This window comes from Phaethon lepturus, unplaced genomic scaffold (assembly GCF_000687285.1).
Source record: "Phaethon lepturus isolate BGI_N335 unplaced genomic scaffold, ASM68728v1 scaffold11268, whole genome shotgun sequence".
NCBI lineage: Eukaryota > Metazoa > Chordata > Aves > Phaethontiformes > Phaethontidae > Phaethon > Phaethon lepturus.
This window is the reverse complement of record NW_010556928.1, coordinates 1-13355: the sequence shown is the minus strand read 5'-3', so window position 1 is coordinate 13355 and position 13355 is coordinate 1. Positions and strand designations below refer to the sequence as shown.

Genomic DNA, 13355 nt, shown 5'->3' with positions numbered 1-13355 from the left:
AACATTCATACTATCTTTTTAACTTTGCAATAGAAGTCATCAGGCTCTCCAAATAAACCCACTGTTCCTTCAAGAGAAGATCAAACAGCACAAATTTTATCCAAAAGCACTGAAGGCAACCATTAAATAATGGGTAAAAAGAATGCTAGCAGCTCTTCCTAAAAACATGAAACATTAGCTTCAGAAGTCACAATAAATTAAGCCACTAAATCTTTTTATATTTAGTGGTTGTTGGCCATAATATTATTTTCATATCCTCAAGCCCCAGCTACAATAGAAGCCCAGAATAAGAGGAGGAAAAAAGAACAATTGAAGAGAAAATTGAAATAATCCTTTTAGAGGAGTTCTTTAGTTGTGAAAGGAATTTAAAGTCACATTAAAAACAGATGAATATAGGCATATATTAAATTGTACGTAGTGGCTAACTTTTTCCCCTTCCAGAGAGGACACAACTAAATTGCTTCAGTCAACAGTGCAGTGTTGCCAGGTCTATCTGCATTGTCAACAAGTCTTTTTAATCACAGAAACTTTTGCCACAGGACTGTCTTTATCCTTTACAGGCTTTTTCTGTTTTATGTTTTTTTTGCCTAGACACTGAATGAAAACAAAATGCAGACAACATACACCAGAAAGGGCAAGCTCTTTACACGTAAAGGGAGGTCTAAAAGAGTAACCTTGTGCTGAAGAGCAATGTGATAAATAGACATTTTGTATGTCACTGAAGTTTGCCACAGACAGCATTAGAATTCCATGTAAAATTCACAATGGAATTTGAAATAATGCCACTTCATCAGGAGATGCATATTGCAAATCCTCCCAATTATGAGAGGCATTCAACAGATTACAAAATACCTCACCTGATTCTAACTAAATACCAAAAAAGAAGGGGCCCTACAAACTTGAGATATGCAATCTTGTATGAAGATTTACCATTATGACTTATCTAAATAATGTGGGAGAAGGTAAAAAAAAAATTCGTGTTCCTAATTATTCAGTTCATTAAAAAAATAATAAAAGAAATAAAGATCTTAGAAATTTAGTAGAACAAAATTAAAAACCTAACTAAATTGATGACATCATCTCTGTGCAAACTGGTTTTTAATTTGATGTTTTTTCACCAGGTCACTGGGGACAAAGAAACAGTAATAACCCTTAACATTTAAGTAAACAAAATAAGCCTGTTCCCTATGTGCAGGCAAGTCTGTATCAACACATCTTTCCTCAGCAAGTGCCTTTGAGAAGTCATACTTGTTAGAAACACCAACAGCAGATAGGAAGTAACTTGAGTGACCGTGACTCCTCAGGTATCCATAAGCACATGACAATTTGGGCCACAAGCTGACCATGGTAATAATGCCCAGGAATATTATGTGCAAAGTCTACACTGTCATAAATTGCAAGCTTACGTTATTGCTAACTTAAACTGTAACAATGTATTAAAAAATTGCTGATCATAACTGGAAAAAATGAAATGAACTAAAGAATGCTCTCCAAAATTATATCTACACTTCAAAGGATATTTAAAAAAAATGGTACAGTTTTAGTACCTTTCTGAGCCTAAGATGACCCCACTTTTCTTTATCACTACCTTGATATCGTCCAGGGGTAGAACCAAGCAGATATACTCTATAGAAAGAAAGAAACAACACAAGTTATTTGCAGCTCTGGAGTGTTTTGGATTATAAAGTATTAAGATATTTCAGTAAAACCTATCAGCAAAACTGAACACAGAAGTGCAACCATAAATATTTATTCTTTCACACTTAAGGTTTACAATATAAAGAAAAGTGGACTTTCAGCTGTATAATTTATTATTAGCATCCTATATGGCTGTCATGCACCACCAGGCTGTTCTCTAGCATAGACAGGAACTGCATCTATTTCTGTGTGCAGAAGTACAGAACATAGATGATGTTAGTAATCCATGCAAATAGCTCGTCTGGCACAGAATTGAGTGTCTAATTTTGAGCAAAGCCCATCTACTGCTACATCCAAATCAGCAGATTCAGGTACAAGATTTCATTTTGGCACCTAATAGTTAAGATACAAAGTACAGCTTTTTCAAATGTCTTCCTAATAATGGTTTAGTAACCTGTTTGACTTTGCCCTGAGAACAGAGAAGAGACCTGTCCATAGTCACAACAAAGACGGTTTAAGAAGCTGGTTCTTACTGCATCTCATACCTAGCTTTATCCATGAATGAATGTCCCCCAACATATTTTATTCAGCAAGGAACTGATCCTTATCCTAACAAGTGACTGACTCTCTCTCCCCTAACCCATGCACAAACTCACATCAGCTAGGGCTCAGCCAACCTGACTATAAGGTACATATGTTTTCCACTCCCCTTCCCCCAATCTTGTAAGACTCCATGTAAAGAAAAAAGCACGTTTTTTGTTTTATGCATTAAACTAGACAAGGTTTCAATCTATTTCCACCACAGCTTATGACTTCTTTCAGCTTTTCTTTCCAACAAGTTTTTGCCAGCTTATAAAACTGCTATTAAGCAGCCAGGGAGATTTAAACTTTCTGAAGTAAATACCATGTATCAGTGGAAACACAGTGCCTATTAGAATTAAGCATCCTGAATTATTTTAAGTAGTATCAGCAATAAGATATTAGAGAAGACTGTTTCAAGACAAAGTATATTATTGTTTAACATAACATTGCCCTACCAGACATGACCCATGCCTGTAATGGGCAAAATTCTATATATATGTATACAGATCGAACTTTTCCTTAAAAGTACTGAAACCTATTCTTAATAAAATCCCCATTACAATAACCTTTGTTTATATGATCCCTCTTACATGACAAACCAAATACAACTAACTTTTTTGCACCAGTAACTTTATTGGAGCAAATATTCAAGCCAGACTGACTTAAATGAAACTCTGAGACCCTATTACTTACAGTCACCTTCTGTCAAGTTACTGATAATGCACCTTTTTCTCATTTCTTTAGAATATATGCTTATAAAGCTAGAAATTGCTCAATTCAACATAATCTGCATAAGATAGATTTTGAAAACTGCCTCAAGTTAGACTCATGTTTGAACACTTAAGTCTGAAACAGGTAAGCTTACAAAATAAACCCATGATCTAATTGATCTTAACAGAGTGGTTTAATTTTTTGGGGAAAACACCCACGCAAGTTACTATAAAAACAAGATAACATACCTTGTCTCTGATAAATCATGCTCTTGAATCAGATCTATCCATTCCTTGAGTGTAGGAGAATTATAAGCCATCAAGTAACTTATTAGGTCTGATTTAAAATTAGTTTCAGATTCACCAGCAGAACCAGTTGTTCCCTGAGGTAGCTTTGGATATAAAGGGCTTAGCCACATTCTAAAAAAAAGAAGCCACAAAAACAAGGACACCAAATATTAACACATGGTTTTAGTAAGTGATCAGAGCACATTTGAAGGTCCTAAATGAATATTAGACAGATTTATTGTGATACTAACTATAAAGCGACTTGCCTTTACTTTACAATTACAGAATCGTCAAGTCTTACACTCAGTACCACAAAGCTAATGCTTTCAACATTTATCCATGCATACATTTACAGCTTTCATCACTGTTTAACAGACCAGGCTCAGACCTACCAACGAGTAGTCCTTACATCAAGATTTTCTGTATGAACAGAACACGGCAACACATTCTGCTAAGCTATTGGTTTGTGTAATGATATAGAAAAAACCCAATTAGGGTGCCTGAAAGTTCTCTATAGTCTGAAGATTAGCCCACAATGACAACTTGCCTCTCCAGGACTTCCATCAGAATAAAATAGGGTGGGCACTATGCAGGGAAAAACATCTAAATTTCCTTCCAGTCACACATTATTGTAGCCATGGAAACCAAAGATTCTGCATTATCAACTTTACAACATGTTGATACTATCTTTTGCAATTTAAAAGCCTATAAAACAGAGAAGCCAGTGAACCATCATATTGGTGATACTGCATATTATAGCATTGTGCAAAGCTAAAACGAAAAACGTTTCTCACGTTTGACTAGTAGGGCAACTTGTTAAGCATCCCAAACAATTTTCATGCCACCTTAGCTTTCTAAAAAGCTAACTGCCAAATGATACTAAAGCCACCCCTAAGTAAAAGATTTAAAGGCAAAAAAGTCAGTGGTTATATTTTTGCCACTCAAAAATCCTTATGAGAGTTTGCCTCACAGAAGTGAAAAGCCTCAAAACCTTGCCATCTTTAATGGCAGCAAAATGGATGTCAAGGTGACAGTAACTTCTAAAAAGCCATTTTCAATTAGTTTGATGAAGAAATCTTATACCGTGAGTTACTGTGGAGATCTACCTAAAAAATGCTACCACAAAAATAGCCAAGAAAACAAGAGGTCGAGGGGCCTTATGTCATGTCACTTCATCCTGTTTTTTTGTGCTTTAAACAAAAATATGTCTCAAGATGGCTGTTAAGTTTAAAAACATCTACCAAAAAAAACCAGGAAGAAAATTCCTCCCAAGGAAAGGATATTGGGTGGATACCAGGTCATTTACTGGAACCAATGGTGCCCAGCATTTATCAGGCTACATTCTAGATACAGCCACAGCAGAAGCCGAACATCTGCACATTCACATTATTCTTGCAGTATTAAGATAATTTTTAAATAGCTGCTTCAGATTGGTATAAAGAGTACTTTACAGATAGGTAGTTTTTCTTATAAAAAGACAGCATGGCATGATAAATGATCTTAAATCAATCATACTGAATTTAAGGTAACAGCCAGCTCAGGACATAATTTTATTTACAGTAGAAAGCAAGCAGAGTTCAGGCTTAGACAGCTACCACCATTCTCCGTTTGATTTTTTTTCTTCTTTTCAGGATAGCTCTATCTTAGGAGTGTAAGACTTTTAGTACTGGATCATCTGACCTAGTATTGAGTCTCCAGCAGCAGCAGATACCTACACAAAGTATTAAAGTAAACATACACCTGCTAGCAATTGTTGCTTACCCCTGAGTTTTCTGGTGCCAATCTTCAGCAATAAGATTGGATGTATGTATCACAACTCGAAGACCTTCTTCGTATAACAACAACATCATTTTCCTTTAAAAAAAGATATATAACATTTCATCTGTTTCAAGTACACAGAGTAAATCAAAAATTCATTAAAATGCTGCAAGATAATTACTTTCATAAGACTTGTTCTGCATAGTGCAAATACTTAAGACTTCAATCCACGTGCATACCAAACTCGTATGGCAGTCAGACTATCCCCACACATTTTTGTCAGTGGCATCTTACAATATATTCCAGAGTACAGCTTAACATCTCATGCAACTGATTTCCCAAAGCAAAAATAGAAAGTGTTCTGCAAGTATTCATTTTTGCTATGTTCTTCAGGTAAACTTATTCCTTCAGAGATAATTTTAAAAAAGAACTAGGGAACACTAGAAGGCCTTTGCTTAGAGATGAATTTATTAAAACCTAGTTCTTTTAAAATAGAAGTTGTCAGTTTAAGAGAAGAGATACGTAGGTAACTAACAATTGGCAAGGCAAAAAGGCTGTTTATCTACCACAAATCTAAACTCAACTACAGCACAAAGGAGTTTTAAAACTAGTAACAGAGGAGGTCAATATGCTTTCTACCAGAAACACAGATGCACCTTAAGTGGGCATTTCAGATCAATGTTTAACATAATGTCATGTTTTATAAAAAGAGTTCTGCAAAAGTATTAATGTATAAAAAAAATACTGCAGTGCCCTGAAACAAAAGATCTTTACTATAAGACATAAAATTAAATCTGTTCTTATCTGTAGCTTGCAATCTATAGAATTCCCTTCATGACACTTCTATAATATCAAATTAAAGTTTTTTCATTGAAAAGATCCCAAAATCCACTAATTATTTCCAGATCACCCATGTTAACTGCAAAAACTGAGCAGTAAATCAGTGTTGTGTCTGGCCTGCCAACAGCACATAAAGTCTGCATTACAGTTTTGGTATTAAGGTGTGAGTTAAGAGCCAGGATCTGCAGTTCACTGCCTTCAATTGCCTAACATGCACATCTCATACCTGCCTAATAGCTGATTTCTTTCCTTAAACTAGAACAAACCTGTCATCTATAAACACAAAATAATTAAGGAAATTTTTCTTTAAGTCTCAGTAATTTCTATGAAACCCAGTGTTATGGCATTAAAATAACTTGCGGATAAATGAAAGGTACACAGAGACCATGAAAGATACTACTTTTAAATTTCATCAATATACATTAGCCCTTCAGAATTATATTTTCACAAAGAGTAATAATCTATCTTCCTAGCCCATAAATACTTGAAGACACCAGACACTAGTATAGTGTATACCATAATTAGTCCAATTATGGTAACTGAATGTACCAACTCTGTGGTCTTTAGAAGTGGAGCTTTCTGCTTCATAGCCATTACTTACGTATGGTGAGTTCCAAATGCAATATCCAGTTTAGCCTATAAAATTAAAAAGTTGATCATTAAAAAATCCTGTTGTACATTCCTATATGCAAGAATGTTAAAGGAGGAGCGATGCTTCTTCATTTTGTTTCATTTCACTGCTCTCTAGTGGACAAATCACAAATTGCAGTATTTTTCCCCTCAACACCATTAAGTGCACTCTGATTTCTAGAAGTTAGATGTTAAATGGCAATGCAACTTTTTGCTGGAACTGCTCCAGCAGAATTTCTGGTCTCTTACCAGCAATATTTTCAAAAATGGTCAGTCTTGCTGAAAAGGACCTGAGGGTCCTGCTGGACACAAAATTGAACAGGAGCCAGCAATATGCCCTTGCAGCAAATATGACTTAACAGTGTCCTCGGCTGCATGAGCAGGAGTGTTGCCAGTGGGTTGAGGGAAGTGATCCTTCCCCTCTATTCAGCATTGGTGAGGCCACACCTGCAGTACTGGGTCCATTTCTGGGCTCCCCCATACAGGAGCAATATAGACATACTGGAGAGACAGAGTCCAACAAAGGGCCACTAAGATGATTAAGGGACTCAAGCATGTCTCCTACGAGGAAAGGCTGAGAGAACTGCAACTATGCAACTATTCAGCCTGGAGAAGAGAAGGCTCAGAGGGGATCTGATCACTGTGTGCAAATGTCTGAAGGGAGGGTGCAAAGCAGAGGGAGCCAGGCTCTTTTCAGCAGTGCCCAGTGACAGGACCAGAGGCAATGGACACAAACTGAAAGACAGGTGGTTCCCTCTGAACATCAGGAAACACTCTTTACTGTGAGGGTGACTGAGCACTGGCACAGGTTGCCCGGGGAGGCGATGGAATCTCCCTCCTGGGAAATATTTAAAACCTATCTGGATATTGCCCTCGACAACAGACTCTACGTGACCCTGCTTGAGCAGGAGAGCTGGACCAGATGACCTCCAGAGGTCCCTTCCAACCTCAATCATTCTGTGATTCCAAAGCATACAATAACTGTTGCAACCAGCTTCCAGCTTAGCAGCTAACATTGCAACGAAAAGGACAGAAGCCAGACAGAAATACTTCTTTATCAGTGCTTTGCTTTTTTTTAAAGAGTATTTAGAGCACAATTTCTAGGGAGAGAATGAAACATGAGTTATAAATGTTAAGAAAATACTTTCAGCTGGTGATGGCTCCAATATTGTGCCTAGTTAATATGGGCATGGAGGAGAAGATTAAAATACTTACATTTCATTTTGGGGTATTAACATAATGGAATGCATTTAAACTACCAGAAGAATCTGAAGCAGTATACCCAAATAGGAAAATCATCAAAAATTCCATTTTCCCCTGCTACTTACTATCAACTGCACTAATAAGTTTATCATATAGGACATACTACATTAAAATTCTTGTTATGTGTGAAAAGGAAACATTATATGCAAAAACATGAATTTATTGTCAGCATATTTGAAAACTTAATCTAAAATTGTTGCACTAAGTTGTGGAGTAACGAACACCTGATTAGTAAGTGTATAGCACACAGCAGCCCAGAAATCCTGCGCTTGAGAACTCACTATGTTTGGCATCAATACAGCAATCTCTAGGAAGCTCAGGGTTATCAGACTGCCTGAGAAGGACAAAATTCCAAGATCACCCTCTTCCTAACAAGGGTAAGATACCCCCATGATCAGTAACATGCTCCACACCCAGCAAAAGCCTGAAACACCGGCAAGTTACCATAACCACATCCTTCTCCCAGGCTGAAGCCAATAACTTTGTGACTCAGGGACAGCAAAAGAGTGAGCATAACATCAGAGAGAAAGTGGCGTATGCCAGGAAGTGTGCTCATAGCAATTTAAACAGTATTATGGAGACTATTTGTAACGCATTTTCTTGTGTAAAACATTTGGATGAATAGTAATTCTTAGATGAGACTTAAGATTGCAGTAACACTAGGACTAAATTCTGCACTTCACACAAAAAGTGCTTCCTTTTCAGCCATTACAAGAATTTTAGTGCAACATCTTCGTGGAGAAGATGTGCAGCTCTTCTTCCATGAGCCCCATGACATTTTTGTAGGCAGCCATTCTGTGCAAACCTTCTGTGGATGACAGCCTACCATAATCACAGAAGACCAGGAACATAGTTACCATGTTCCTGTAGTCCTGGTAACTATATTCCTTAAAGCAAAACAATAATTTTTTTATTTCCCATAAGATGTGTCTCTCCAGCCATAACAAGATATTTTAGTGCAACAGATGACTTAATTTCAACCAAAGGATGATACAAATGTTAATTACCTGACAAAAGCTAATGTTCTCATAAGGGCGTGCTTGTGCAATCAGTTCAGCTTTGGATTCTCTTTTTTCACCATGAACTATCAACAATGGCTTCTTCCTTAAATAAAAGGAGATTACTGTTAAAACATCAAGTGAGTTAGTAATCAGTCTAAACCACTCCTTCATGTAGCTATGAATTCTGGCCCCTAAATCTGATAGCCCAGCAGGAAGATGGCACTAAAATCTGAATGTCTTATTATCTAACTCAAAAAAGCAGTAATTACAATAGAAACTCTAAGTGAAAGACACTAGAAAACTTTAAAGGAGGAAAAAACAAAAAAGGAAAACAGGAAGCACGGGAAGCATGGAGTAAAGCAGACATCAAAATAATAACTAGTAATACAAGATCTTGTCTGTACAGCTAGAAACAGACAGATAAAAGCTCCCTGAAAGTATTGATATACAGTGTGGATCTAAGAAAAATTAGTCATTGTTACTTTATGGAGAAGATGGGAAGAGTGTGAGGGAAAGGGAGAGGGCTAGGTCTACTCTGGCAGTAATTTCACATTCACTTCCTAAGACTCTGTTCTACTCCACTACCAGTAAAATGCAATTTTTTGCATTCCCCAAGAGGAGAGAAAACTGTACGTCATACGCTCACTACATCTGCAGTCAGTTGCAATCATCAGAAGTGCATTTCAAGCAAACATAGGAACTGCTTTTATGACAATATCCAGCAACTCCAACCATCTCATATCCAGGACATATCATCCTGATCATTTTTGGATAGTTTTCTTGTGCCCTTCCTGCATTCCCTCCTTTCTCTTGCATTACCTTACTCTTGACTCAGTGAACTAGATGGCAAAAAGCTTCTTGTTCCATCTTTAGAGGTCATCTACTGCATTGTGGCCCACAATGGGATCTTTTAAGTGTTAATTAATAAAAATCAGAAACCAGCCATACTGAACTGACTATTTAAGAGGCAATAAATTAATAGAGAACTACAACTGTTGAATAAGTGTACAAGGAAAGCCAACAGTTTACACAGACACAATTAGTAACAATGATCTGCAACTGCAAACAAGTGTTTGTCATTCAGTTATAACAGCAACTTGCATGAACAGAATCGTTTGGAAACTGTATCATTTCATCTTTGTAAAATCAACATACCTGAATTCCTGTGGATACTGTCTTACAAGCCATGCCACATCTATACAGTAGTTAAACTTGTACAGAAGAAAAAGAAAACAGACTCATTAAAAAGAAAAAGCAGAGTTTGTCAGAACAATGAACTACAGCAAAAAAGCCTTCTATGTAAAGTCATCACTCAATACCATTTACAGCATACACAGCAGGTTTTAAAAACAGGTGTATTTTTTAATTTTACATGCTTTCTTTCATTTCTCTTAACAATTCAGGAATGAATTTAAGTTATTCAAAAGCATGTATTAAGTGTTCATAAAAGTTAACATGCAGAAAAAAGAATCACACACACATAAGGTAAAAGAAGCTTTGGATCAAGAAACATCTCTTTGCCCTGTGCTAATATCATAAATTATAGCAAACACTTCTATGCAAAAACAAAAATTTCATTCCTAGATTGCAAGTCATTTTTCTTTCATGGAAATCATTTACATGCACATAAATATGCATTTTTCAGTTGCACATTCCACCAAAACAGGTGAGAGAAAGCACTGACAATTGCCTGAATTCTAAGCAGAACATAGGATGAGTTTTATATTTCAATAAATTGTTGTACAGTTGAAAACATTTCAAGTTCCCTCTGTATTTTAACAGAGTTCCCTGCTAATATCAGCTACATGGCACAAATAGGTATTATAAAGTTTACGGTTAATAAAGTGAAATAAGCAAGTGAAATCAATTTGGCAAACAGAAAACTCACCTGGGCAGAAGATATGAGAGTCCCAAAAAGAGGAGACAAAATATCTGTTAAACACATTAAAGCATAATTGAGTTAAAAAACAGTTCAAGTACAGATTTCACATCTTGAACAGTTTGATAACTACCCCAGCACAAATGCCAGATTGTTCACAGCCTTGGTGTAACAGAGACATTCACAATTAAGTTTTCTGTTTTGAATATTCAAGTCACTGATTCCCTTATAAACATAAGGCCATAAAGGGTTCACAAGAAACACATTAATCCTCTCCAAGTAGAAAACAGATTTTAAAAACTCATTAGGAGAAAGACCAAGATCGTACTAAGAGAGGGACATCAAACTCCCCTCGCCCCTATAGAGAAGGCTCAGGAGAACTGCAGCAGGGTAGAGGCAATAAGGGCATAGTTAATGCTTGAAGATTTATCTGTTGCAGACTAATTGTAGGGTATATGTATCCTCAGTTCATTCATGGTAACACAGAAACTAATCCAACTGAGTATTTATAACCTCAATAACTGAAGCACAGCTACAACTTGAAAACTTATCTTACAATCCCTTCTAGGATAAACAAAATATTTCATGCCCTCTCTCTGTTAAACCTGCAAAACCAGATTTCTGTAAACAAAAACAACTCAGCCCCTCCACCAGCTCAACTAATCACCTAGCAGTATCACTAGTCTTAAGAGAGGACAGGCCAAAATCCACAATGAATTCACAAAGCAGATAAAGACATACAGTAGTAAAGCAAGTGAGGTCTCTGACCCCAGGCTGCCATCAATAATGCTCATTGGGAGCACAAGAGGCTGAGGGAAAGTTTCAACCTAATTGTATAGGTTTTCAGTCATTTGTTCTCCTTCAAAGAGCTACAAAATTTTTCTTATTAATTTTCCTGTATTTCTGTGCATCAATCTCTTATTAATGCTTGTTTCTGATTCTGTCTTGTGATGTATGAGATTCCATTTCTGAATGAGGGGATGTTTACAGGTGCACAGAGCTGTTCCCCTTCCATCAAACTACAACTACACAGAATTCCTGAGGTATCAGTACTGTACACCACAGACTTCACTCCATCTTGACTTACACTCACTTCTTATTGAATTGAAATGGGCCCATGAATCCTGGCCACAGAACTTCAGAAGTACTATCTTCTGCTGCATCAATAGTGAATTACTAGGTCCAAACCACTCAGCAGCATGAAGACAAGTGCAAACCACTACTCAGGGAGCATGGTTGGGCACCCAAGAAAAGTATCCCTTTAAGAACCATGAAGGCAAGTGGTTTTCCCCAGATTAACTCACACAAAAAGCAGCAATAAGAAGTGCCATACGATTTGCCTTGGCTAAATGCACATTAGATTTGTGCAGTCTAACGCAGAAGTTACAACAGAAGCAGTATCAGCAAATTAATGCTTTATACACTACGCTTCTAAAAGCAAAAGGCAAAGGTAACACAACCAATTTCCACAACTTACACTTTTAGAATATGAAGCTTCAGTTACACCAAGGAATATCTGCATTTAAAAATACCCAGAAACTAAAAATAAGCATTCCCTTGCAAACAAATCTCCCAAAAGCCCACTTCTGTAGAAGCCACTTGTTCACCTTTTATGTGCAGGGCTCCAGAATTATAGCTCTGTTCAATTCCTCTGACTTTAGTGAGAAAAAACCTGAACGGGTTTCCTCCATTCAATAAATCCCAGGTATCTTGGGCTTCAATGGGTGTTTCATTATACTCCTCCTCTTTCTGATTCTGAGAGAGTTCATCATCTTCGCAAAGACCCAGAGGATGTTCTTCAGATGCATCACATTTTTCTTCTTTCAGTGTTTCTTTGTGGGAATGCTTCTCCTGATCTTCAGGCTCTTCATCGCTACTAGAAAGACACCAGCCTAAGCCTGCTTGGCTAGTTCTCTGTTTTTCAGATGGAGGTATTACTGTAGAAACCTTTTTATCACTGAGCTTCAGGGGAGAAGCTTTTCTCTTCTGAGCAACTTTCCTAGCTTCAGAGCATGGATATTGTGGCCCACTTGTTCTGCCACGTGCAGCATCCGATAGTGAAGATGTAGACGGTTTTTCACCGTCAGAATTTTCCTCAGTACTTTCATCACTGCTAGACACTGTCCATTTTCCATGTGCACCTTCCTGAAGCATGTTCCTAGTGATTAAAAACACACAAAAAATTTGTCCATTTTTGCTATGCTCAAGTCTCTTTTCCTTATCACAGAATCTTTGGGTTGGAAGGGACCTCCAAAGGTCATCTAGTCCAACCCCCTACAATGAGCAGGGACATCTTCAACGAGATCAGGGTGCTCAGAGCCCCATTCAACCTGACCCTGAATGTTTCCAGGCATGGGGCATCTACCACCTCTCTGGGCAACTTGTGCCAGTCGTTCCCCACCCTCATTGTGAAAAATTTCTTTCTTAGATCTAGTCTAATTCTGTCCTCTTGTAGTTTAAAACCACTGCCCGTTGTCCTATCACAACAGGCCCTGCTATAAATTCTGCTCCCATCTTAACTATAAGACAAGGGTTATGTGTTTCTGTGCCCAGGAAACAAAGAAACACGTGCAATGGGAGCAACCATCAAGTGGGAAGCTGCTAATGTAGAAATAATACACACGGAAAACCGGCGAGGAAAGGGACGCGTACAGGAAAGCTCTTCAAAAGTCAAAAGAGTCACTGGCGTCATATAGGCGTTTCTCACGCCGACCCTCAGGCTGAGGAGACACACGAGCGCGGAGCCGAGTCAGGGCCACTCTCCCC

General features: G+C 37.5%; 1 protein-coding gene across 1 annotated transcript in view; it reads right to left on the bottom strand.

Moving 5' to 3' along the window:
* TDP1 (tyrosyl-DNA phosphodiesterase 1) overlaps nucleotides 1-12743 on the bottom strand; it is a 47127-nt gene extending 34384 nt beyond the window's left edge. Inside the window, exons 1-8 of the mRNA XM_010292600.1 lie at nucleotides 12197-12743; nucleotides 10599-10642; nucleotides 9866-9921; nucleotides 8717-8813; nucleotides 6418-6452; nucleotides 4980-5072; nucleotides 3180-3350; nucleotides 1548-1626 (exon numbers count right to left, since the gene is read on the bottom strand). Of these exons, the coding sequence (XP_010290902.1) occupies nucleotides 1548-1626; nucleotides 3180-3350; nucleotides 4980-5072; nucleotides 6418-6452; nucleotides 8717-8813; nucleotides 9866-9921; nucleotides 10599-10642; nucleotides 12197-12743 (1122 nt within the window). The remainder of the gene's footprint in view (nucleotides 1-1547; nucleotides 1627-3179; nucleotides 3351-4979; nucleotides 5073-6417; nucleotides 6453-8716; nucleotides 8814-9865; nucleotides 9922-10598; nucleotides 10643-12196) is intronic.
* Between the last annotated feature and the right edge of the window lie 612 nt (nucleotides 12744-13355).